This window comes from Macrosteles quadrilineatus, unplaced genomic scaffold (genome assembly GCF_028750875.1).
Source record: "Macrosteles quadrilineatus isolate MER2022 unplaced genomic scaffold, UCM_ALF_1.0 Scaffold_5__1_contigs__length_97177068, whole genome shotgun sequence".
Taxonomy (NCBI): Eukaryota; Metazoa; Arthropoda; class Insecta; order Hemiptera; family Cicadellidae; genus Macrosteles; species Macrosteles quadrilineatus.
In genome coordinates, this window is record NW_026542598.1 from 48414912 (window position 1) to 48442198 (window position 27287).

Sequence of the window (27287 nt, forward strand, 5' to 3'; positions counted from 1 at the left end):
ACCAACATTCCCCGTCAGAATAAAACTAAACTCAAGAGAAGCAAAACCAATCGGTGTAAGCCCGGGGGATGAATAAATAAACAATACATCGGTTCGACGGGAAGTAATTTTTTACTGTGACGTACTCGTGTAACCCGGCTAAAAAAAGGTACGATAAACGACCGAATCGAATCGAATTCGTGCCTCTTTAAACCCGGCAACCAACGTAGACCGTACCTCAGTGAAAAACAACGAACGCATCGCCTGGAGCTGACTCCTGAAATGTATTACGACCACAAACCAGACACAGAGATACAGCTGGAGCTGACCGTCCGCTGTCCGCACTCCGCTATCCGCAGTCCGCAGTCCGCAGTCCGCACCTAATCGAACGTTTATTTACGGTCCGGAACGGTAATAATCTTGTAAGTGTCAACCGGACGCTTTACGATATTTTGAGTGGTTTAATAATGTGCCAACGAGGCCAGCATTGATCGTAAACTAGAGAGTTTAGGAGTTTAATAAATGTATGAACGTATGAATAAAACATCACCAAGGGGTTAAATATTAGAGCGAGGTTTCAAAATAATTAATTTTAAATTTGGTTTGGACGTGTAATTATTTGAATCATGTAAATGTTTACGCTGCGCACAGAGTTACCGAGTTTTTTAGTTTGTGAAATAAACACTCGAATTTTATAATTAATATATACCTTTGTTTGTACCTAATGTGGGTAAAGGTGGCAGTATTTCAATAATTCAATGCAAATTGGCGATTTAATCTTGTTTAGTGCAAAACAATTTTTTGAAACGTCCGGTTTATCGTTTTCGAATCCTTTGAGTTGGAGTAGATATGCATAGACAATTTGGTAGAAAGATTATTTTTAAAACCTCGCAAAGTGTTGTTGAGAATAGTCGATCCCGCACTCAAAACTGAGACGATACACGATAAGTTGGCAACGCACTCAAACCACAAAACCCTCCATTGCTCTGAACTATACAAAACGATAAATCAATTATGTAGATAATCGATGACTTACCAAACCTAACCTAACCAAACAATGACGTTTTGGTTTTACGTTTTACACGTCAAGTACTGTATCTTCCACAGAAGAAACATTCCAAAAATGTGTTTTTTACCATCCTTCCATCCTAATTTGTAATCTGATAAAGGGGATGCAGTATATTTTAACGGCTGAAAAAGAAACTAACCAAACCAAACAAACAAGTTTAAGAGTAATTGAAACTTTATTTAACCTAACCTAACCAAACAATCACGTGCCCACACCAATAGAACAGACAACATAACAATTACTTATAACTTTTACTACCGGCTCGTGCGAGATGGAGCAGGATCAATTAAAACTTACTGGACACCATATCGGGAAGTCGTTCGTCCGAAGAGAGTGACGAACTGCTGTAATTGGTGGACGAACTCGCGGAGAAAGCCGAGGAAGAGTTGTGTGGCGTGAGGTACTACTGAGGTACGCAACGTAACTACGCTACGTGCTACGTGATAAACCGTGAAGTTGACGTAGTGACGTATGTGACATGACAAGGAAAAGTGGGAAAAGTGTGTCGACCGATACCAAGTGTCAGGGTTGCCTGAGGTGATTAATGTCTGCGTACTTTACTGTAGCAGAAAAGTGGTTTGGGAAAAGTGTTAGTTTGAGGATTTTAAAAGGGGACTTTACAGTATTCTTATCAAGTAGTACAGACTGTTAAGCAATAAGTGTAGATATTAAAATTCGTGTTATGTCATAAACCTAAATATTTGTACGTTTGAAATATATTTGTGGGTTTTGGAAGCAACTGCATCGGAATCTTATTAAACTCTAATTACAACTATTTAGCTTCTGATAAAAATTCTAGTACAGTACATAAATAAAACCAAGTGAGCACTTTTTTACTGCATGGTTAATACACAAAGCTCCGTTATAGTTGGTCGTAGTTGCCCTAAGCCCTAAAGTCTCGTTCCCTAAAACTCCTTCAAATACTGAACATGGTGCTGAAGAGGACCAAATGCCTCGAATAGTCATTGGGATCATTACCAACTGAAACGTCACGACAATGTCACAGGATTGGATGGGTTGGGTAACGTTATTGCTAATAAGATAGGTTGAGTTACGTTAGGTTGAGATGAGTTAGGTTATGTGAGGAGGGAGTTGGGTAATGTGAAGTTAGGATGGGTTAGGTTATGTTAAACTAGCCTAAATAATAGTCATTTTTGTCAACTATTATCTACATACAAAGTTCATCGGCAACTACTTAGCACATTCAGAGAAATGCGCATCTTCTGCAGAGTTTCCTATGGACGCGTCACCACGGCTGACGTCTCCCCACAGGAAGCAGTCTCCTTGCTCTGCTGAGGACAGATGATCCGTGTGATTCCCCTCATCACTGTCTAAACAGTTCCGGTGGTCACGTGACTGTCATACAGGGTGTTCCGGTGAGGGACGGCGATTGAGACGGATTATTGCGGGGACAATTTGTGCAACGAGATGTTACCGGAGAAATCAATTTTGGTGATAAATTATGATCTAATTTTCTCATCTGAATCACTAGGATAGCGACGTACTTTGGGTATGTATTTTTCGCATTATGAATGTTGATTGAGCTTGGAACGGGGGGGGGGGGGGGTACGCGTAGTTTGGTATTTATTAAAAAAAAAAGCTTAAACAGCGAGGCAAAACTGAACGATGCCATTCAAGACCCTGCTTTCAACTGTTTCAGTGTTTTTATTTGTTGTTCAGTTGGTAATCGTGTTTGTATTACCTTACCGCCGTGTACAGTCTGGTACAGTCCCAGTCACAACGTGCTAATGGTTAACAGCCCCAGTAAAGCCAGCCGTCACTTTATGACATCTTTTGTTCCGCTCCCATAAACTCGCACATTATCGTCCACTTGAGATCTCCTTCGTGAGTATTTTGGCCATTCAACATTTGTTTGCGATTGTGATAAATATATGTGATGGTGAAATGGGGTTTAACGTTTTTGTTTTGGTGGACTGTGTAATAATTTATTGGTCCAGCGAATAAATTGGTTAGAATGATACGCAAAGTGATTGGAAAATAAAATTACTCAGTGTAAAGTATTGTCCATCTGTTGTTGGAGAAAGTTAATACTCATTATGGGTTTTGACGAATTCTTTTTTTGTCACCTCATATATTGTTACTACATTGTAAACTATTATGAGAGCATTGTACTGTCACTGCAATGTTAGAGCAAAAAAAGGAAAGAAAGTTGTACCGTACGTCAAGGTCTGTTACCGTCAGCTTAATCTACTGTCAAAGTATTCAGCTATACGTTTGATCATAGATAAAACAATGGTTTGATGTACTGCCAGCGTGAAAACTGCCATTATTATATCATTTTCATGTGAACGTGAACACAATGTGCTCTAAGGGTGAGTTACTGCCAGCTAGATAGTATGTCAATGTAAACTACTGCCAGCAAACAAAACTGTTTACGAGAGTAAGTTACTACCAACGTAAAGAACTGCCAATGATATATCAACGTGAACAACCGTCACTGCCCTATCAACCTCAATGTCTTTGTCTACCCAGGGTGCTGGAGCGTGCCCCGCGGTGTAGGTTTTTCCTCGCTCGCTACGCTCGGACGAGTCGCCCAGCTCGCGCACTCGCCGCCAAATCGATTACGATTGCCTATCAAGGTCGTACGATGACAAATCGCTCGCTCTTCGAAGGTGTTTTGGCGTTCTCACGACGCGATGATGTGTTGTGCCGGTCGTTGCTCACTGTCTATATCTGGCCATGGGTAAATGTTGATCATTCCGATAGCATTGGGCCGTAACATTAAGATATTTCCTGCATCGAGATAATGCTGTGAAAATTTTAAGAAGAAATATAAAAGGTTAAGTTGTGATTTCTTTGAGTAGGTTATATCCTGTATATGGCAGCTAATAGTATAAACCAAGCCGTTATCGTGAGGGCTTTCGGTGTGTTATTCGAGGACATTTTTAACTTCCTTCAAGAGTTTTGAATCTAAAATTGCCAATCAAACAGACACAACAAAATATTGCCACACAGATGTTAGTAAAATAGTACATCCATTCTTAGATTGTTAAACAGCATGCAAAATTGTATAGGCTATTGACTGTAAGAAACTGAAGAACAAAATCTAATAATTTGTCCACTTTAATGGAAAGTGGTTTATCGAAAAGAGGATACAGTTTCAGCGGCTTGATGTGTATACAGAATACTCTTTCAGCAGTTTGAACCTTTTCCTTTTACGAATAAAAACAACAGGTGAGGTGATAATATTCTAACTTCAGTGCAATACAGTCATCAATAGCATCACTAATGTTAAACTACAACTATTAGTCAAACAAAATCCGGCATACTCACAGGACTCACCTAGGTTCGCAGTCATGGACTCCAAGTCCTTCGGTTTCCTCTTCCTGGGCCGTCCCTTCTGCCGAGGCGTGGGTGCGCCGTTGAAGAAGGCGGGGGGTCGCGGCTGGTCGACGTGGGGGTGCGGCGGAGTGGCGGCCAGAGGCGGCGTAGGGCCAGGGCCGAGGCGGGGGTGGTAGTGCAGGTCCCCAGGGTAGGGGTCTGGTGGAGGCGCTGGAGGCAGCTCCTGGTAGTGGAGGCGGCAGAACACCGCTCCGTCCCGCATACCGAAGGTGTCTCCCTTGGCCAGAACTGTCTGACAGACGGCGCAGGAGAAGCAGTGGACGTGAAAGACCATCTCTCTCGCTCTCATCACCAACTCAGACGCTAGGATGGCAGCTTGGCACCTTCCGCAGCGCTTCATGCCGAACAACCTGCAAAAGAGGTGAATAATTAGGACAAGCCCAATTGATATAGTACACCTTAGTGCTATGGCAATAGTGTGTTGCGATTAGATTGAGACTAAATTACCAACTTCCAACTAGGATGGGAACGCAATTATGGGGTTTTCTATTGAAGTGGATGATAGCTATGTTCCGGAATTAGTTTAACTGTTACGTTAGCTCAATGATCAAGAACAACACGATCTGTTTCAAACTATCAAAAATGTCTTGACTTTTCTCATGATCGAACCGGAGACCTTCTGATTGTTCTGACCTTGTGAGGCTAGCTAATAACCACAAGCGTAGCAGCTATGAATACTGTATCTGAATTCCGTCTATTTTTCTCATTCAGTAGTCAATAAATCATAACCCCTCATAAATCCGCAGTCAGCCAAGGATTTGGGAGGATGTAAAAATGAGCGTCTTACGATAGAAATAGTATTTCACCGTCATTGTCTCTCGTTAATTAAATACTAAAAATTCGCACGTTCTGGTACAAATAAAGTGTCTTTTGTATGGAATCTATCCATAACCACCCGTTTATAACCAAAGTGTCCACAGTACGTTGCTATGGGTGTGGGTGATGGGTGGCCGAGTTCTGGTAGTGGCTGTGGACGGTGTGGTAGGTGGGTAGGTGGCGGGGGTGACCACAGCGCTATCTAGTGGTCGACGGCGGCACGACCGTCATAACCGCATGGCGATAGACTCTGTACCGTGTGTGTGGTCAACACACGACCAACACGACCCTGGAAACTATGCAACTACCGCCAACTACAGCTGCAATCTCCAGACTACTACATGCGACATTCTCCGCAGTACTTCCAGGAACTGACGCTGCTAGACCTGCCTCTCCACTCCAGTCACCGGTGTCACCGTTCTATGGAGATTTGCAAGTGATCCTATGTTTAATCATTGGTTTTAGACACGTGTAAATATTAGCCAAAGTAATATAGTGTCAAATTAAGATATTGTACAGAAAAAAATTGAGTAAATAGCTGATTTCGTATGGGCGTAAAACCACTAGTTGGAACCATTTTGGGAAAAGGTGTACAGCCACTACTCTAAAAACTTCTGAAACTGTAATTTGGAGTTTTGTTCTTCAGAGCATCACATATCGCTAGCGACTGCAATGATAAGATACTACAACAGACCAGTATTTAACCAACATTTGAAGTACTATATCAGCACGACGCTAATGGTTTCGTAAAATACACGTCCCATATAATTATATATTTCAAAAAAGTCATTACGATGTGAACACTTAATCTTTTTTCACCATGAAGCGACCTTGAGTATTCTCCCACCACTTTATCACGCAGACACAGACAACACGCACGGTCTACGTCGGTCGGCGGAATATCGGCTATTAAACAATAAATGTTTATAGCGACGCCGCAGACATGCGCAGCACAAGAGATGTAGTGCGCAGCGCCCGACAACCGCCGCAGTGCAGGCAATTGATATATCACATCGTGTTTATCAATGCGCCTTGTTTACAACTAATTACAGCGATCGACTCTCCGGGAAACGCATATAAATGCCGCTTCCAATGCGGGATAGTTGTATAGATTTACGCGGCAAGTCGCTGGCTCTGTCAGCTACGTCTTGTGTTTTTATACAACGTCATATGTGTAATATGACGTTCTGCGAGGAAGGTTTATCTGCCGATCAGGTGGAAGAAATCACAGCTGTTCCTTCGTGCTGGTTCATGTACGAAACGGAATCCGTTTAGATAAACGGTAAATTGAAATGTCAGTCAGATGGTGCAACATTTACAGTTCGCCAATGCAACAAAATACTGTCAGTTATGTATTTATTTAAAAGGTCTGACTGAATATTTTCAAGTATATACGGTAGAAAATTAACCGTACAATTTTGAGAAGCTTGAATAAATTTCTCATCGGTCCAACTAAACGAAAGATTTTATTTCATGATTCTGATAAGATATGTAGAAATTTAGTCTGTTAACGATTAAATATAGGCCTATATGCTTTCCAGAACGTATAGACGACATATTGATGTAATTTTGTATGACTGATTACAAAATAAACTAACAGGTTTAAATAATCGAAGTATGGTGAAATTGGATGGTTCTGATAGGATAGGATGACCTTCGTCTAATATTATATCAGAATCAGAAACGGCAGAGTAGAAAACTGTTTGTAAAATTTAAACAATTGAAAACTTAAGCTGCTAACCAATATAATATATCTTCTTTGAACTGATAGAATCAATAGCAGTATTAAAACAACCTCTTTATAAAACCCAGTAAAAAAGCTTAAGCCTCTCGAACGTAGAATATTGTTATACCTTAATTGTTGTAACGAGAGGTGAGCTGCGAGGGCCCTTGAGGCGAGAGTCAGCTTGTAAATGAGTCTTAGATATTTGACTAATTGGTGCAAATCGTCCTTGTGGCTCGTATTTCCATAAACCTCGTGTAATTGGGACCGAAAAGCCGCGAGTTTGACCCAATTTCCTTTACCGACAATGAGACATCTCATGGTTATTCAACGTAGACGCCCAGTCCAGTCCAAGATTGTGGATGTGGTCAAGATGGAAAGCCTGCGACTGACTCAACAACAGCTATACTAGGCGACGTTTAATTAACTTTCCAGTAAAAAGTGTATTGACTTTCATAAGAACTTGGCACAGGTAGGTTTTCGATGTTGACTTTTACGGAAGATCTGTTGGAGAAAAAGTGTTTTGTAATGTTAAAGTTTACTACATAAGAGGAATGTGGAAGATTTGAGAGAAGTTGCTGATCACAGCAGCTGATCGGATGATTGGTTCCAACGCCTTCACAGCTGAAGGTTGCTGATTAGAATCTAAACAAGGTAGATTTTGAACTCAGCTATTTGCCATCAAAAAAGGTAGACTTTAATTTTAAAGACTGCTAATTTTAAGTGATTTCACTCAAAAAATTATACCAGCCATTTCTTATTACTGGAGTTAGATGACCTACATGCACATTTATATTTGACATACTCAAATCATGAAGGAAACATAAACGTTCAAGCAGAATATGATATCTGAAGGTCCAACAGCGATAAAATTCTAAGCCTCCACAAGGGTTTTCAACACATTTGTTATTTGCATAGATCTTATCGCACATCTTATCGGGTATGTTCCCATGGGGAATGTATGGACCCCTAAAAGGAAAGAGACATTTAAAACAGGTTGCGACATTTCGGCAGCGCAACGCCCACTGGACTTTTCGATGCCCAAATATTTGTTGGCGAAGACACCACGCTCTGCCACCGACTTTTATTTGCTGTCTTGGAATTTACAACAGGCAGAAAGGTCCGACAATGTTTTCAGCTTTGATAGCGCGGACGTTCGGGAGCAAATGCCGATCGTAAATTATAGTGCTTTATTTTAGAGCTCTTTGATTTGCAAAGTGGTTTTATCCTGGTCAGTTTCAGATTTATCTTGAGATTGAAAAACGATGTTTCCAGTCGAGTCTGAGGACATTTCCGATGCAGATGTTGTGTTACTGATGTCGAATGTTGGATGTTGAAACTGGTGCCTGTCGAATGTAGATGTTGAATGTCTGACTACTTTTCTGCACCCGTTTCGAAAAAGAGAAACGGCCGTTATACAACTGAAATGTTTCATGACACATTGTAAACTGTAAACTGATTGGCAGTCAAAAGTTTTTGCCACATCACGCGTTGATTGAGCAAAAGGTTAAATTGCTGTAGTTTGATTAACCAGATAAACTCCGGAAATAATTTAATTTTTATTTTGCAAGATACTGCAATAGAAACTCCTTTGTAGGAGAACGAACCTAACTTTTAATTTCATAGAAGGTTTTTTACATAAATGATCAGTTTTATCTACGATTAAACAAGAATATATTTCGTCTCAATACAAGGAAAAACTTGTGATTTTCCCTCAAATTTATTATCCTATTATAATTCAATAGTAAGTATAAACAATTCCATAATGTATACAAGATGATACAAGTCAACAAATTTGGAAGGGTTGAAATTACAGAATGTTCCAAATCTTCGTTCCAAAACCATTCCCAAAACCGTTCCAAAACCATTCCCACCGTAAACCAACTGGTTTATGTACTCGGTCGTCGCGGGGCATTCCAAAAATGAATTTGAAGTATAGAATTTCAGGTGATATTTTTATGAATTCTTTCCACAGGATTCCACCCAATAAATCAACAAGCATTCCGTAAAGGTCGAATTCGTTTGCGACTGCATACTTGGAGAAAATATCCACTGGAAATGTCACCGACGTATATTTTTTACATTTAAATTTATTTGCTTGATAGTCAATATTTCATATCGTAATATATCTCGTTCAAGAGTATAAAATTTATAGTTTTATGATGCAAAATCCTATGTACAGTTATTTACTTGTAACTATGGTCTGAGTCTGGAGAGGGTCCAATAACTTTATTACCTACTCGTTTGTAAGGTGTAAACATTTATTCATATTTTGATTTCCACCATCGATAACTTTATTTCTTATTTTGAAACAGTTGAAGAGAAGGTACAGTAAGTGAGGTACATTGTAACACTGCTAAGATTCGACCAGTCTTGATGGAATAGAATTGATATGATGGTAAAAGTTATTGATAAGTTTAATTATTTAGGTAAAGGGACGTTAAATCCGCAGCAAATTTACCAAAAGTTCAGGAGTTTAGAGTTACCAACGATCATATTATAAGAAAGTTTAGACTGACTCTTCAAAAAGGTTGTTTAGTTGGCGTAGACACATCAATTGCAAAATAATAATATAACACTGGTGTTATTTTCCGAACAATATTTTAGCGTCATTTATTGTTATTTCAACTATACTGTACTGCAACAATCAATTTACACATTTACATTTCAGATCCGGGACACCCTTTTCCAAAAACCCTTTCGCTTCCCACCGGTCTCCTGGAACGCTAAACGCTACCCTCTGCAATACCGCAAATCAAGGGTGATCGACAGTTGTAGTTGTGAATGCCCGTGGACGGATGGGGCGCAACCCTTCAACCAGTTATTTTTTAGCGAGTTTGCGTTACAAACAAGAAACAAACACATTGAGACGACCTGCTGCGCGCGCGCCGCCCCGCGAACAAAGGCATTCTACCCGACCAATAAAAAAACTGTTTTATTGTGAGTGAAAAAAGAAAAGAGAAACACAGTTGCAACAAAAGCATATCCGAGTCTATTCAGTGGTGGACCCGCCCACCGTACGGCCGTGACGCCATCTATTGATAACGGTGATAACGAGCTTCCATCTCACACTCGCTGTCTCTCTCTCTCTCTCTCGATCTCAAACTACTGGTCTTCGGTCTTGGATCGGTCTGGGTCATTGAAGTGAAACGTAACTCAAACGTCTCAAAAGTATTAGATTAATGTTAGCCTTACATTGATTGAATCCTGCAAACTTATTTCATAAAAGATCGAGTGTTTGATAGTTAACAATTAAGGTATTTTAAAATAATGTGATGTTGTGTAAAATAAAATATAACCCTGGACTTACTTTTTATGTCCTTTTCCATTCCTTTTTGGATTAGTAGTATTAACTCTTGAGGGGCCAATTCACATTCAAGTAGGTCTATGATAGATAAAAGGGTAGGCAACTGCAATGCTGAAGCTAATGCAGACTACATCATGAGAAGATACCCAATCCAAACAGTCTTTAAACAGCGACTCAAATTTTTGCTGGGTATTTCAAGTGGATTGTATGAATATGGAAATTTAAAAAGGAGTGAGATATCCTGTGTAGCGTTGTCACTAACTGTGATTGGGTAATTCTTCGACATGGTTGATTGATATAAGGATAGCTAGCCTTAATTTTAAACCATCAAACGCTACTGACTTTTCTGAGGAACAAACCGTTAACGAACTAATTAATTTGTGAGCATTATAAGCAGTCAGACATCTACTCAGCTTCTGTAAAACTACCCTAATTATTGTCTAAGTAATTTGATGATAGAGGATAATAAGGATAGGGTATGACACTTTTTTGAATATGGCTTTTCTTTACATACTGAGTAAGGCGAAAGGGAAAAGAAAAATATAAAAAGAGAGCGAAAGAGAAGTTAAAGAAACTAGTTGATTCAACTGGTAGCCTCTAGTCCTAATCCACTGATTGGGTTAACATGTGTAACAACAGCTAACGATAAATACATGGATAACCCTCTTCAAAACCAGGTGTTACGATTTTCACAAATCACCAACCCATGAGATGGTAAAGTCCACTGAAGCAGATAAGTTGAATAGATCCTCAGCCTACATTGTTACTCGTTGTTCCCTTGCCTTCTTGATCCGTTAGTCGCATTTGTGCAAGAGCGTAAACAGTTTTTTCTCCGGAAACTAAAGATAATCCGCATTAGACGATGAGGGTCGGTTGCGGTCAAGTGGACAAAGATTATGTGGGACTGGCGTTGTACAACGTGGGAACAATGCTAATCTGGGGCTACGTCCCCTAGACCTCAGGTTAACTGGACAACAGATAATGCTGCAGGATTAGGTCATGCCCGTGCCCTAGGATTGGGATAACAAACTGTCCCTGGTCATCATCTGTGAAGCTTTGGGAACTTTCGAAAGAATTAACTACGGTACATTCCAAAACTAACGCACATGGGGCTTAATACACTTTCCGTCCGATAAAAAAATTGAAGATTTTATGTTGCTTGGTCAAGATAAAGCTTGGGATAAGAATAGGCTGATGACACTGACTGGGTATAAAAAAATCGTTTATTGTGATTATGCGCCATAGAATTCTTTGTTTGAGAATTTCGATTTTAACATTGTTGTACTGAAATATGGTATCACTATTTACAGGGCAATGCAGTAGTTGAATATTGGACTACCATAATACATATTCATCTGAGTAAAAACAGCATAATTGATTCTGGCTGTATAGTTGAGTGTGCCTTTGCCAATTCTACGAGAGGTATGTAAGGTATACTATATTCAAATACACATTATAGGCTACTACAACTAGGTTTATACCGTTACAGAAACATATATTGGTAGTTTTAATGCTTTTTATTTCATGACAAGCTGTTGCGTTTCCACACGTCATGTTAGCCACATTGACCAATGCAGATGACCACGACACTCTATAGTCTGATCCTACAATTACACGTTTGACTGCTGAGCGATTGCAACTAGCCTGTAACACCTCGAAGAAGACATCACATCAACCCCGACTCCAGATGAATGTCCAGTTCGCACCCGTCACCCAGCGGTCCTGCGGCCCAGTCAAAGCGGTCTCGCGTGCGCCCTCGCTAGTTTTTGTGCCGGTCCGCCTATCATCTGTTTATACCCGTGAACTATTATGGTTCTTGTGTGACCCATAAACTTGTTGCAGGAGATCTCAAGCACCCCACAATTATTCATTCCTTTACGCCGCGCCGACTCCGCCTTTGCCGCGCCGAGCCCCTTGTGCAAACTTTATGGTAATTGATTCGGTGGGTCACAATATTGTGTATTGTGCCGGGCAAAAACTAGCGGCTCCATTCACAATGTTCACGGTGGTTGCCTCCATCTCAATTTGGAGCCTCTTAAACCGTCATAACCGTCCATCAAACGTTGTTGCCGCCGTCGTTTGATACTTGCTTTGTGGCCTGGGGTTACAATGGTGTTTAGTGTTATAGTGTTGAGTTTTTGCTTGGAAAGTAAAAAAGATGCGAAATTCCTGATTTCAGGTGCATCTCAGAACTCACAGAGAATTCATAGGCCCAACTTTATCAACTTTACTCTGTCCATAGTTCATTTTTAGGTGTACCTCTTCCGACAAGTTCTGCCACAGTTGCATTAGTTGCACATTATACCTCACCTAGATAGAATTCAAACCCTCAGTTTTCTATTCAGGTAACAACTATTCAGTTACACTTCAGTCTAAATGATCTCGGAAGTAAATACAGTAGAGTGACAAACAAAACCAACACAAGGTCGTATGTTATATCGTTCAGCTAAATGAAGTTAAATTTCAATTTTAAGTTTACGATCTGTTTGTTAGACAACCAATGTTTTGAGACTGGTAGTAACATTTCGCACATTTGTAAACAATGTTTTGCTATATTTACAGACAGGTAAAAGCTAAGTCTAATATAAGTCAGTTGAGACTGAGACTACACCTTGCGTACAAATGATCAAAATTATGGATACAGACCGTCTCGAGAGAAATCTGTTACAGAACTGCAACAGCTTATAAGATCTAGAGCTCAGATAAGTTGACGCGATGGTAATTAAGATAAACGTTTGCTGAAACTGTATATTTTTTTTAGAATTCCTTTATGTATCATTTGAAAGCTTAGCAAACTATGTAGAGAAAAGTGTGTTTAATATTTTAAGCATTCAGCAGTATGTACTCGATTGATGTATGATAAAGAAAAACATTTATTAAATAGTAGGTATACGTATCAGTAAATATTAATATTATTACAGAGAAAACAAGTTTTATATGTAACAAAGTTAGTTTCGATCTAAAGTATGACAACATAATTTTAAATGCATGATGTTGCTCGTGCAAAGCTCGTGTAAGCTCTTAATAAGTTTTGTTTTTCTTGTGTAACTTAACTATATGCATTTTACTATGTTCCTTAAAATATTAATCCATCCAAGCATTTAACAAATGTTATGAACTGCAACAATTACTTATATATTATATATTACGTATGCAACAAAAATAATGCCAATTCCAGAGCCTAGCAATATACTATAACACTATAATGCCTAGCGACTTTCCTATTTGACAGCATGAATTATGTATTCATAGTCAACGAATCGACATCACTTGATTCATATCCTCAAGATAATTGGGGGAAATATTAAAATAAAGAGACAAGAGACAGATGCGAACATAAATAATTCAGGAGAGAAATGATTCATGTGAGTGTGTCTGGTTTACATGTTTGTTGAAGGACTAATTATTGGGACCACAGACAGCTTCCCACCTGAGGTGGCAAACAGCCAGAGAAGAAGAAAAATGGATTTCACTATTTTGGGAAGAGAATACTGTACGTAAAAAGAGAAGTTTAAGAAGTGAAATGGAAACGTTACTTATTTGATAGTGCAAGTCCTTCGATGCTCAGGTGATCCGGTTGTCTTGGTTTGATGAGGAGAAATCATTATCCTGTTATAATTAATATACGTTCTACCTTCAATTTACATGTAAAAGTATATTAATGCAAACGCACATGTAAAAGTCATCATACTGCAGAGAAAACACGGAATATAACACATCGACCCTGACTAAACAGTTTAACACCTCTGTTATTAATAATATAAACGTTATATCTATACTATTATATAAAAATCTAATGGTGTCTGTCTGTATGTGTATTACTAATAGGTGAAAAAACTACTGAACCAACTGGGCTTACATTTTACAAAAATATAGCTACCATACCAAGGACCATTATAGAACTATTGACATTTCGATACTGACCGTGGGCTTTGCCCCTTTGGCTTTAAAAGTTCTGAGGTGAACATTTTAAAAGTAGGCTAAATATTGATTGGTCTCCATGGCTGCGATGAGAACCCTAACAATATTTGTTTACATTTGCTTTGACATTTAAATGTAAACCAGAAGATCTGCCAAACTGCATATTTCACAATTTCAGACAGCTGATACAAAGAAATTAAATATAATATTTTTCCATAACTATGAGGTAGGTTCATTTTAATCTAACCTTATATCATGGATTATTTATTCTAAAACTATGCCAATGATTATAGAAAAAAAGATTCTAGAGCCGTTGTTGTATCAACTCCGGCTTTGCTTTGGATTTTTTAGAGCGTCTAAGTTATGAAAATAATGTTATTGATATGTTTTCATGGAAACAGTATGAAAATGACTATGTATAGATGTTTTGTATGAATTTGTAGGCTACTTGGAATAAATTCTAACTGCTTAACATGTGTTAGATTAACTTAACATAACTTGCACATCACATTGTTTTTTATATGTACATTTAGGTAAATTAAGTTATTGTGTTTTGCTAAACGTATGCTTCAATTAAACTAAAGAATATCATCAATAACTAAATTGTATGTCGTTGATTTTTGTTTTCTAAAATCTGTTGTATATGTGTAACTATATTTAATTATCAAATGGTAATACAAAATACTCTTATTTTATCTTAACATAGCTTTCAGTTCACATTTACTTTATTTGATACATTTATTATTTGTGTTTTGCCACACCACTGATTAAATCAAACCAAGGAAAATATCATAAAACTAAGCAGTACACAGTGTTCCTTTGTTTTTAAATTCGATGAAATATCTGTTAATATGTTTACTTGGTGGTAAGTGTGAAAATGTAAAGGCAATGGAGGATGGAACTGATTAAAAGAACTGGTTTCTATATTAAGTTGTTTTTTGATATTTTTATTAAGTAGAATCAGAGATGCAATGAAACATATACTGTATTTGCTATTACTTTTTTTAGTCCTTGATGCTTTGATAATCATATTAGTTTTGTCTGCTGTCTTTAATGCCAAATTATTTTTTTACCATTTTTTATAGTACCTAACCTATAGATATAGTTTTTTTAACATTTCAAAGACTATTGATAAGGCATAACAATATTTCTAAAGTTTATAACAGCTGACTTGGTGTTGCTAATGATTTATTGTGAGTGAAGACACTGAAAATGGAAGGATTTGTGATTTAATATGAAGAAGAGTGAAATTTAAAAAATGTCCATTTAAATTTAATGATTAGTATTTTTACAACTTCAAATTTAAAATTTAAAATCTCAAAAATAAAGAAAAAAGATATGTAGTTAAGGGAGATGAAGGTAAATCATGTGTGTGAAAGTTTTATTTGAAGATTTGGTCAGTTTTTCTCATATCAGCCTACACAAGATTTAAAATTAATCAAACCCAAAATGGTGGTATCCACTACTTACCAGATGTAAAAGTCATAACTTAAACTATATTAAGGCCATAAAAGTTGAATTTTGTTACTAAAAACGTTGGTGGATGTGTAGCTATTATAGGCAACAGATGTAAAGATTAAAATGTTTCTATTTTGTGTCCTCTTCCCGTTGTAAAGCACGGGTACAACAGCTAGTTAGTAGATAAAGGAATAAAGGCAAACAAATACGAATTTGGTTGGATAAAAAGTTTGCCCTAAGAATGATACAGTTGGACGACAATATAGTTCATCATACGGGACACAAGTGTCATTTCAGCCCTATTTCATTTTAATCTGGATAAAACTAGTGTTATTGCAACTTAAGGGTCTAGTGATAAAATATACTATATTCTTATTCTGGCATACTAAGATTATGTCGAACAAAAGGGGTCCTTCTATCTCCCGCGAACCCCGGAGCCATGAAGATACCAATCCCACAATCCCAGGAGCAGCTGCCTGAGTCCTGCGTAGTCCAGGAGCGAACGGCAGACAGGCATCCACGATAACATTCTTCCTCCAGGATTTACAACAGGTGACGCGATGGCTGCCGCTTCTGTCGCACGATATGCAAAAAGACTCTTGTAAACGGAGATAAAGACATTATTTTAATAACTGAGGGGCGGTATAAATAAAGGTCGTGTCAGGGGCCATAAAGAAGCTGCGGCGGCGGCCCCCCGCGGCTGCTACGGAATTTCGTCCACGCGGCCCCACCAAGCCTGACAAATTGTACACCTTCAGGAGCATGACTTAGTGCGCCTGTCCTGAATATAGAGAACTTTATATGACCAGATAGGAGAACTACAAGTCAGTTGTCTGAGATACAACTGCGTGGTATCCTCGGGCTCTGGACAAATATGGGAGTCAGGAGCTACTGGTAGCTAGGGACCTATGAGTAAGCGACTAGAGATAGGATTGTGTAAGTTGAGCTGTTAAATTTTGAATCATTTAAGTTATTTAATTAGATTGCTGTTCCTTCTAAAAACAATGGTCTTGAGTATATCCTGAAAGTACCTATTTATGTGTTAATGCTCATTTGCCTCTTGCATGTGGTACAAAATAAAATTAACACGTTGAACATGCGCATGATCATGTAACTCTTAGCATGATTAAAAATGTAAACACCTAAGAAGAATTAGTAATGTAAAGTTCATAAATATGAAACTATAGACATTGCCTTTGACTATCAGTACTGCTACTATCAGTATCAGTACTGAAATATAATCCCATTTAAATATGAGCTAACCTCATACATCAATGCACCCCTAATATATTGTGGTACTGAATAAAATACTAATTTCTCTCCTAGTTTTCGAAACTTAAAACTGATGTGCCATTAAAGGAGCTATATAGCTGAGAGTAAGTTGACCTTTAAGTTAATTTTGGTAATATAAATCTCACAACCATTGGTAATGTCGGATGTTGTCTTGATAGTAATAATCTTGTAATACAGTTGTACATTAACACACAACCCACGTTTCACGCTTTAAATCATTACACCGACTAAACTAAGACTATTCTACCATCATGGTTGTTCCGATGGTAGATCGAGACACTGAGTAAACCACGTAGTCCACTCATGAGTCGTAAACTCTATGTTAACGTTTTATACCTTTCTGATCGCTATCCACTTCCAATCCTCGTCCGCTTATCCAACCAGTCCGTAGAAAACGAGGCCTTTCTTTTATTCATCGCGAGTATTTTCCTAGCTGAGCTACAATCTGCCTCATCAAGTGTCTAGCAAGTGGCGCTGCTAGCGGGCGAAGGCTGAACTATTTTTATCAACCTGGTGGGAACATCGGAGTTGGTTGCATTTTTATTGTGGTTACGTGGTTAGATATTGTACTCAAGTTCCATGGTTGAAGAGTAGTGAAGTCTAGAAAAACGGGAGAGCCGATGGAGACCAGGTCAAGTCCCTTCAAACGCACGCCCCCCACAGGTCTCCATCGGCACTCCCGTTTTGCTAATACTGAACATCCCAGTAAGCTAATTACCCTATGAAATGCCACGATCACGTCTCGGCAAATTCAAATACTCTGTCCACAAATGAATTTGTATGAAATATGGGTATCACGACAAGTTAAAATGTGAACCTAACCTAATGCAGCTTCTAATTTTTTTTAACTGTCTGACGCTCTCATATAAAGGCGTCAAACTTTATCAGCCGCTGGAGCAGAAAGACTTAACTTGATTTAAAATTAATTAAAACTTAACTTAACTTAACTGTCATCTAATAATGATTTAGTTTCATTGGTAATCGTACAAGTGACGCCAAGATGTATAGATAAACTGCACGCGTCAACAGTGCGTGAACAGGGAACCACCAACTCTGAGATCACAGTGTTTGTCTAGAGGCGTCATTACCTTAACCACACGTTACGATAACAAAGGTAAATTAATTTAACGACCGCAGAAATCCACAAGTACGAAACCCACCGGTGCCCACTAAGTAAAAAGAGTAAACAGCAATTTCTAACTGTAATTACACCGAATACGCTATTAAATCAGAGATAAAAATAAGTGCACCAAATAACAGTAAGCGAGCGATGGCAATAAGTTCACTTCCTACGGGTAAATTGAACAATAAGATGCTTTTTATCTCCGGTCTCAAAGAGCATGACGCGCTACCGGGAACCCCAAATTAAACTAGGCTGCGACCACGGTGTATAATTAGGTCACATAAGAATCACGGAGTCCCGAAAGAGAGATAATTGTCAAAACACGCCGCCAGGGAGCGTACCCTGGGTCTTGTCCACTCCGTTATCTCGGTCTGTTGTGTAATTATCGGTGGTTGTCAGCATATGCGTGACCGCGTTCACTTCCTTTACACGCGCTTTCATATTTATGTTAAATTTATTTTTTACTTAGTTTTTTGTTGACTGTGGGAGTGAGGGGCCAAGCGAAATATTTGACGAGATTATAGACTCGTGTGCAGTGAGATCAATGGTTGAGAGGAAGGATACAGAAAGAGGAAAAGAATGAAAAATAGTAAACCTAACGCCATATTATCTAACCCAACCTAATCTCAGCTGAACTAAATTAACCTTATACATTCTTAACATAACATTTCTAACCTAACATTCCTGGGGAAGGGGAAATGTAATTGTTACCGATGCGATAACTTCTGGGCATATTATCGAAACATCCTTTTGGCAACTGTGGTAAGTGACGCATGATTCATTTATATAACAATAATTTTAGCGTTATAAAGTTTTAGGATACTTAAGGAACACATTATTTCCCCCTTCCTCAGCATTCGCTTTCCCTATCCCTACAGACCGTAGTTGCTGTTACGCATAAGGAAAGATACACTGAAAGAGGAATGTGTGTCGACAAAAAGCAAAGGGAGGTACACTATGAGAACTACTATTTTAAACAAATCGAATACCAAGATGAATTCTAGCCTTTTATGGTACCGATTACCACCCTCACTTCGTTTATCCTTGCAAACTCGCGTGAAACGAAAACCTCATGGATTGAATTCTCACAGAAATAGTAGTGGACCTAAACTGCTCCCTTGCGGCACACCACAGTTGTCTTTGTTCAATGCGATTGTGAGCGAGTGTGTGAACAGTACACGTTTTTTCCTGAATATCATTCCGACCTAGCCTTCTACCGTGACGACTCGTATGTATACATCACTGTCAGGGTGTCGGCGCAGGAAACTGATTGCTATCGAATCTGTTCTTCTGCCAACAAAGTTATAGACCTGAAACTGGAGCAGTCAAACCTTGCGACTCACACAGCGACTTGCACATTATACAATCTGTTCCTAATATTGAAAGTACTCCAAGATATTGGCCTACAGTATCATCTATACTGTCGATTAGTAGAAAATTGTAAGGTTATATCTGCCCAGTTTTAGTTGAGGGATTTTAATAATAATTGTTTACTGTTTGTTTATTGTTATTTACTTAAGTATTACTCGAATACTTTATGTTTAAGTATACTCTAAAACAAATGAGAAACGTGAACTAAAGTATTGTCGGTCATGAAAAAATGCATAAAAAGGCTTCAAATTTTACAATAGGTAATGCAAACTGATTGAATTGCAGTGTCCAACAGTAGGCTTGTTTTATGAGCTGGCACAATTGTATGAAAAAGATATGTGCTCCATATACTAATCCCTATATCTAATCTTGTATTGAAAACATAAGATGTAGACACCCATGTATATATATATTTAGATTTGTGAAATTAACTTTGTCAACATAAGTGTAGGTTAAGAAAAGAGAAGGAAGTCTTATTTTGTTATGTTCCTTTGGAGCCAACACGTTAAATGTAATTATGTGATATTACTGTGATTAAAAGGATTTCCGATGAGATTTCAGTTGGGAACCGCTTCTTATCCAACGAAATTGAATCAAGGCAATTGAATAAAGATTTAATTGAATAAAGATAGTAACTTCATTAAAAATCGTACCCCTCTTCCTACAGCTGGTAAAACCCTCGAACGAAATACCACGAGCTTATCCCAAAGCCGATAAGGAGTCCAGCGGAATTCAGTTTTATAAGTTCAAAGAGGAGGATTCCAATAAAACGAAAGGCTCGAAATGCAACAACTCATAACTGGACCGTCGTTAATAAACTCGGCGTTTTATAGAAGCTGTCAGTTAACGAAGCTGCGAGTTATCATTGAGCGATGGAAGAGATAAGCGAGGCGCTACTGTGTGTGGTCGGTTGCTGACTGCTGGCAGTAAACCGAGGTTTTAGCAGCTTCTGCATTAAAATCAGCTGCTTAGAGGCGGCCACCTCGTAGCCTGTCACCGCCTCCGTAAATCTCCGACAGAGACGTTTGTTTACGCTTAACTAATACGTAGTAAAACGTTTTAGAGCCGCCCGACAATCCCTTCAGAATGCCTCAATAAAAGAAGGAACTGTTAAAGTTAATCGGTGAAATCTGAATGAAAGAAAAGTGGTTGGGTTAGACAATGGATTCTGCAAGTAGGCTTCTCTTTGTTGGTGGAATCGAAGTTATTGGGTTACGTTGATTGATTTTTGGATACTACAGGCAGACTTTTCGTAATCGCATGTAAACTGGTTTATTAAGTTAACCTTTTGACGAGCAACAGCAACAGCGTAAAAAAATATGGTTTAAAGTTTAAAAAGTTTTAAATTAATTGGTTGGATAACTATTAACAAATTCTAAGCATTATAGCACACTCTACATCAATTGAACTGAAATGACCTCAACATTGTCTTAAGATGAATTATAAGGTTTGTAAGTCTATTTGGGGGTATGTTTATAGTACTGTAATGAAACTTACCATAAGACAAATCGATTTACACCTCAAATCAGCAGTTATTACATAAGCCACTGCTTACCGATGCGATATCTTGTGTATGAGTATGAGGAATATACCATTTACTGTACCAATATTTCGTAGAAAGCTAGAAGGTAACAAAACTATAGTTTGTACACATAAGCATTATCGGATAATAATTGCATATTGTTGAAATGTCAAACTATTCAAAACATCTAAAGGCCTGATTCAAAGAGCCAATCAACCACCAAATGATTTTAAATCGGTGAGGTGGGATTGTTTATTTTAGTGGCGAACGTTTTTGGCAGGTCCCAGCAGAAATAAACCGAGGCGCAATCTGTCGGAGAGATCTTCAACTATTTTTACTCTCGCCGTCTCTCAGATTCTTCGGAGGGCTTGAGTGACCCGAGCAGCACGATCCGTCGATAGACTTGTCGCCACTTGGACCGATTAAAACCCGAGATCTTGATAAAGTGACCGATGAGACAATGGTAACCAAATACAACGCAGAGGGGAAAAACTGTATCTAGATCAATTTAATTCTGAGCAGACATGACGAAAATGTTGTGCTGACTGGGTACACATATTGAATAGTTCAAGAATAGCTTGAAAATATATGAAGAATGTAGTAGGTTACAGTTTAAGATCTAGGCTGAAGTATAATGGAAGATCGTAGAGAATTGAATTGTGATCAGTGATTTCATTTGAACTAGTCTTGAACTACTTTTTATCATGGACTAGGAGAGACGATTCACTTTCTGTTCTTAAAGTATCTTTCGATGAACTGCATTTTTGGTTAATTCTACATTCATGAGACAAGTCTTTGGTGATAAAGTTTTGTTTGTGGTACCGTAGTTAATTGTGATCAGATTATGTATTATTGCATTTTTTGTGAGGAAAAAACAAACGCTGACAACACTTAACTGGAATTTAGATTAACCAATCCCAATTTTTAGCTATGAATCACACAGTATGCATCTTTACGAACCAGAAGTAATGTCATTCATAAATCGTCATCACCACCCTTGGCAATAGCCAGTTAGACACTTTCCACCAATATTTCACTTATGAAGTATCTGAAGAATATTTGTTCATAGAGCTGCCATTCTGTTTTTTTAAGAGTGGCTTACACGACGATCGAGTCTCTTTAGTAAAAACCACTCATGAAAACAGTTCTTGAAGAACCATCGTTTATCCGTTCACTTATGACTTTCGTTTCAGAATATATTTAATAGAACTGTCTCTTATAATAAACTTTGCTAGTGGAAACAGTCCTCGAAGAATCATGGTATCTCTGACCCAGAGAGCGCCCTTTGATGTTAACGATGTATGGCTCTAATGTCTAATGTAATCCAGGTCTGGTACTTCCCAGAGAGCACAGAATAGAAATATTCTGTGCTCTCTGGGTACTTCCATGCTAGTGAGCTTGTACACTCCTGACGCTGAAGATACGCTGCTGCAGCCGCATTCCTGACTCCTTCCCTGACAGGCGAGCCTGGCGCCGGTCTAGCGCCATTGTACATCTCTCACGAGCCTTCTATTGTTGGAAGTTGCTTTTCATATTCGACATTGATTTTATCCGACGCGGCATTGGTAATTTGTAGCACTGCGCACGCATTCGTGTTCCCACCCGTCGAAATCTTACGACACCTTGATGACGTCACTGACCCACCGTCAAGTTCTTGCTGTTTCATCGTCTTCGTGCGTCGACACTCCCAACACCTTATCTGTGTTACAGGTCTCAACTCCGAACGCTTGGTGTGCCTTCCGTCGTAGTTCACTATGTCGATCTTAATATGGTTACGAAACATCTCTCAAGTGAATGGCTGAATGATAACTGTTTTGCAGAAAACTATCGTATGACTCAAATTGTCACTGCTCGGCAATATTTGGTTCTGAACCTCCTTTGGTTTGGCTAATCGGAGAATCACACTGAGCAACAGTAATGTAAACTTAATTCTATGGGACCAATAGGAAACAAGCCTCCCTGTCCCTCAACACTTTCCCGTGAAAGGAGAGTTTTTTTTGGGGGGGGGGGCGAGTGTTGAGTTGTTGCTCTTAACTCTAAAAATTTAAGCTGTACACATCATTGTATTCTGCATTTAAGTCCTTAAAATGTGGTTTTCATATAGCCGAAAAGCTTAGTTGACTAATAAGCCCACAATTTATATTCAACCACGATTACCCAATTCTTTGATAGACTAGTATTTTGCGCACATTACGCTTCACAAGACATAAGCTTGACCGACAATCCCAACAGTCCCAAGAGAGGACAGCCGCGTGGAGTGAGGTGTAAAGATCATTCTCGGGACACAATGTGCCCACATTTCGTCACGTCCAGCAACACGGTAGCGCCACGGGGGACCCCACACCCTCTGTCGTAAATAATGCCTAAACGCGAGTACAGATCCATATCAAGGGTGGCTCTTGAAACTGATCCTCGCATCGCTCAGTGGAAACGACACATTATGAATGTTTCACTTCTTTACGGCGCGTTCTCCCAGAAGAGCCAAGAGCCGTCACTGCGGGTATTCCGCGGTGGAAGCCGCAGGGCGTAAAACGAACATGCGGCATGAGAAACAACAAGAATGTTGAATACCTTTTAGATTTTGACTGATAAGCTTAGGAAGGATAAAGTTTGAAAATTGAAGAGCTCATGTTTACCGTAGAAGCTGTGAGGTGTTCAAGGAAGTGTGATGTATAGGAAATGAAGAAATCAAGAATTTTTAATATCTTTTTTAAATTATGAAGTATTTTAAGTTCCAATTAGGAAATGGAAGTGTTTATACTACTCGTAAAAGCTGGAGGGGGTGTAACAAACAAATGCATTTAGGATGGGAAAACAACAAAAATTACGCAAACATATATGCTTAAAAATCCTTAAAATCCTCCAGGGTGTAATATGAACAAAATATATACGCAGGTCTGAAATAAATAATGATTTTAATGTGACGAAGTAATCTTACTAATATATTAAAAACCCGTTATTATTATGACAAAAAACTCGATTGTTCATTAAACTGACTTAACGCAATACTTATTGGCTCTTTACCAACCACGTGTAGTTAATGTTGTATCACAGACAGAGACAGCCTTATCAATTTATTGACTACTTTGTCATTTATTCCCTGTCGTAGATAAATCCATAAAAACTCGCTGGGATGGTAATAAATCAGAAAATAAAAGTCACAGGTTTCTAGAGTTTTTACTGTTGCGTTCAAAGTAGTTAATATTAGCTATATTAGAGAGTCGTAAATTAAAACAGTAAAATAAATGCTATAAATTTATCAAGGAAATCATAAATTTTATGTTACATCCTTGATTAAGCCCTCAATATAATGTTAAATTAGTTAAATTGTTATAGATGAATGGACATTTTCACACATATAATAGGCTACTTGTATTGTGATTTTTTCAGTTGTTATCAAATTGATGTTTTACCACGAAAAGCTGACGTAAAGCTTGATAAGGAACAAAATATAATAGAGGTTCTATCTTTGTTTACTAGAACTGATTATAAGATGATTTATAATTGCTTAATAGTTTCGATAAAACCCATAAGACAGAAATTAAATTCAAAATTTAGCAGTTTTCTACATTTTTAATGTCATTGCCATCTATATTTTAAATTTAATGCAAACAATACAACAAATTATGTAAACAATGAATGCACTTTCAATTAAACCGCTGTAGAGCGTCTGCAAAACCGCATTTCCAAACCGCGAACAGATTCGGACAGCTCCCATCCCACATAGCCTGGGAATGAGCCCTTCTGTTTAATGGTTGAGTCGAAAGGAGGAGTTAATTTGGGAGTAATCCTTGTGATCAGCGTCTAAACAATCACTGCTGGAGGCTAGGCTTCTGATAATGACACCTGAGCGAGGCTACGATTACTTGGGTCCTCTTCCCGCGCCGCCGCCAACTTGCTGCAGACTGGCAAAAACTGACGGGATAACAACACCTTTCAACGCGTCTAAACACTGGCTACTGTTTAATAGCTGGGCTACTGTCTGCCCCTGTCTCTTGTTGGGTTTGTAGATTGAAAAAACAGTTATGTTGAACGTTTTGGCTCAGAAGGTGTATGCTTGGTATGTTCTGGTCCAAATTATTGATGCTGGACGTTTCTAAAAGTTATAGTCCTCCATCTTTCACAGCAAAAAGTGCGTAGAGCTAACCATATTTAATATGAATTTAAAAGTCTGTAGTCATCTGATATGAAGTAGAACCTTATATCAGAATCCGAATGCTTAAGGATTTTTAGACCAAAATGTAATATGCTGGACTTTAATGGACATGCTAGTTCCTCCCCAATCCTTCTTCAGGAAAGATTCAATGTACGACCCATGGTTTACTTGGACCACGGGAAATTATTATTCGTAGCTATTAAAAGGTCGGAGTCCCGAAAGGGGACAATATGAAAATTCTTTGGTTCTAGTATTTGCTATACTGGGTCTACAAGCGTTACAATTCTAAAACCTCTCGTCATAGCAATGACCCCTTCTCTTTGACCTGTTAATTTTGTCGTCCTAAATCTGGAACATGGCGAGTAATAGCATCTGTATTGGTTCAGGAATGAAAACATATATTTCAACTATATATTAGAGAGGTGCTCTCCTGTGCTCGCTATCAAAATTTTACTATACGTTTAGACTTATTAGACTAATTTGTGCTAATAAACTGTCCAGTCAAGTTATAGAACGAGTGTAGAGTGTGAAGTTAGTTCCTAGAAGTAACCCAAAACACTCCGGTTCACGAATGTTCCTTTACTTCCCACGTCTCGCTACTCTGCTGATACCGCTTGCTCCACGCAACTTCTTGCGTCAAACCAGGTTGATTTATTTAGGTTACACTCCCATCCCGTGTCCAGTGTAAGATAGGCTATCACCGTTCCTGACACTTTCTCGCATGCGTATCGCCGTTTTAGAGTTTCAATGCTAAAGTATATTTCAACTAGCCTTAACCCTATGTTTTAATTTATACTTTAAAAGTTTTACCTTTTATTGTCTGTCAATAAAACTCATTAATCTAGTCTAACTGGGTTACGTGGTAAACTTACGTTATCATAACTTGTTTGCCATGTCTATTGCATGTATGTTATGCAAAGGAAAACAAAGGATTTATCTTTTTTGAGTAGCTGTCTGACAAGCATGAGTTACATTCTTTTCGGTGTTAAACCAATTTAGTGTTTCACTGATTACTGTTCTTAACCTTTACTTTGTTATGTCGTTTCTCTGTTCTATTCCACTTTTCAGTGGTCCGCCCATTCCCTTTTCCGTTTTAGTTGTCGCGGTTTCAAGGGTTCTAGCATTGACTATACATCTCTACCTCTGTAGACGTGTATAGTCAATGGTTCTAGTGTTCCGCCGTTGTAGGTGTTCCGTTTTTGGTTGTTAGTATTCGTGGGCATTCACTTTTAATAACCTGTCACTAGGAGTAAGATAATACCGTCGCCACGACTCATGATTCAAACTAAACATTATTGTTGATTAAGTAACTCATTATTTTATTGTTTGGTCAAATAGTAATTGCATGAGGATAGTGCGTTAGGTTATTCTTGTGATCATGCATATACTCTTTTGGTACGAAAAGGGCGGAATACCGTTGAAAAACAAATGTATATTAAAGGTGGTTGAACGGACTGCCACGATATTTTCCCAACACTGAACAATACACATCACAATTAATTAAGATTTTACAGGCAATTGAAAAAAAATTGAATTCCAATTTGACATTAAGAGTATGAACGAAGACCGAAATTCAACGATAGCTAATTGATATACAACGGTTCCTATAACTTGACACTCCATCCATTAAAACCTCTTTACTACGAACCTAATAGCTTATATAAATCACTAGGTCTAATAAATCACCGTCAAAACATCCATCCATGAACTTTCGGATCGAATGAAAGAGACCAATGAAATCAGTTCTGGGCGCCACGTGATGCAATAAATAATGATATTTTGATGGAGTTATCAGACACATTCCTGGGCGAGGTCATCTTCCCAGAACTGATAAGACATCCTCGACCGCAGCGCCGCTTATCAGTCGGGCTACGGCGAGAAAACAACTCATGCGAGATGGACCTGTTTATGGAAATGACCGTAACTTCTATGGGTGGTTGCAGTGCGACTTGGGATGCTGAGATTCCATATCTGCATGAAATTTGAGTAGTATTTATTTTGTGGATTGAAAAAAAAAATACTCCAGAAAATAAACCCAACAAAGTACAAAAAAGATTTGTGGCTAGAACAGAACTGTGTTTTGGTATTTTCTCTTGGATGGATTCGGAACTTACACCTCATCCAAATGTGACAAAAAAATCCAAGGTTTTGCTGATTCAAAAAATAATTTTGAGAAGTTTTAGCCC

General features: G+C 38.4%; 1 protein-coding gene across 2 annotated transcripts in view; it reads right to left on the reverse strand.

Annotated features, from left to right (window-relative positions):
• The window catches only part of LOC128994556 (LIM/homeobox protein Lhx9-like), an 82442-nt gene that overhangs the window by 18736 nt on the left and 36419 nt on the right, over positions 1-27287 (reverse strand). The window contains exon 4 of one of the 2 annotated variants that reach the window (XM_054419181.1): positions 4352-4761. In XM_054419181.1, coding sequence (XP_054275156.1) covers positions 4352-4761 — 410 coding nt within the window. Of the gene's footprint in view, positions 1-4342; positions 4762-27287 lie in introns of both variants that reach the window. The other variant, XM_054419180.1, reaches the window with a different exon arrangement.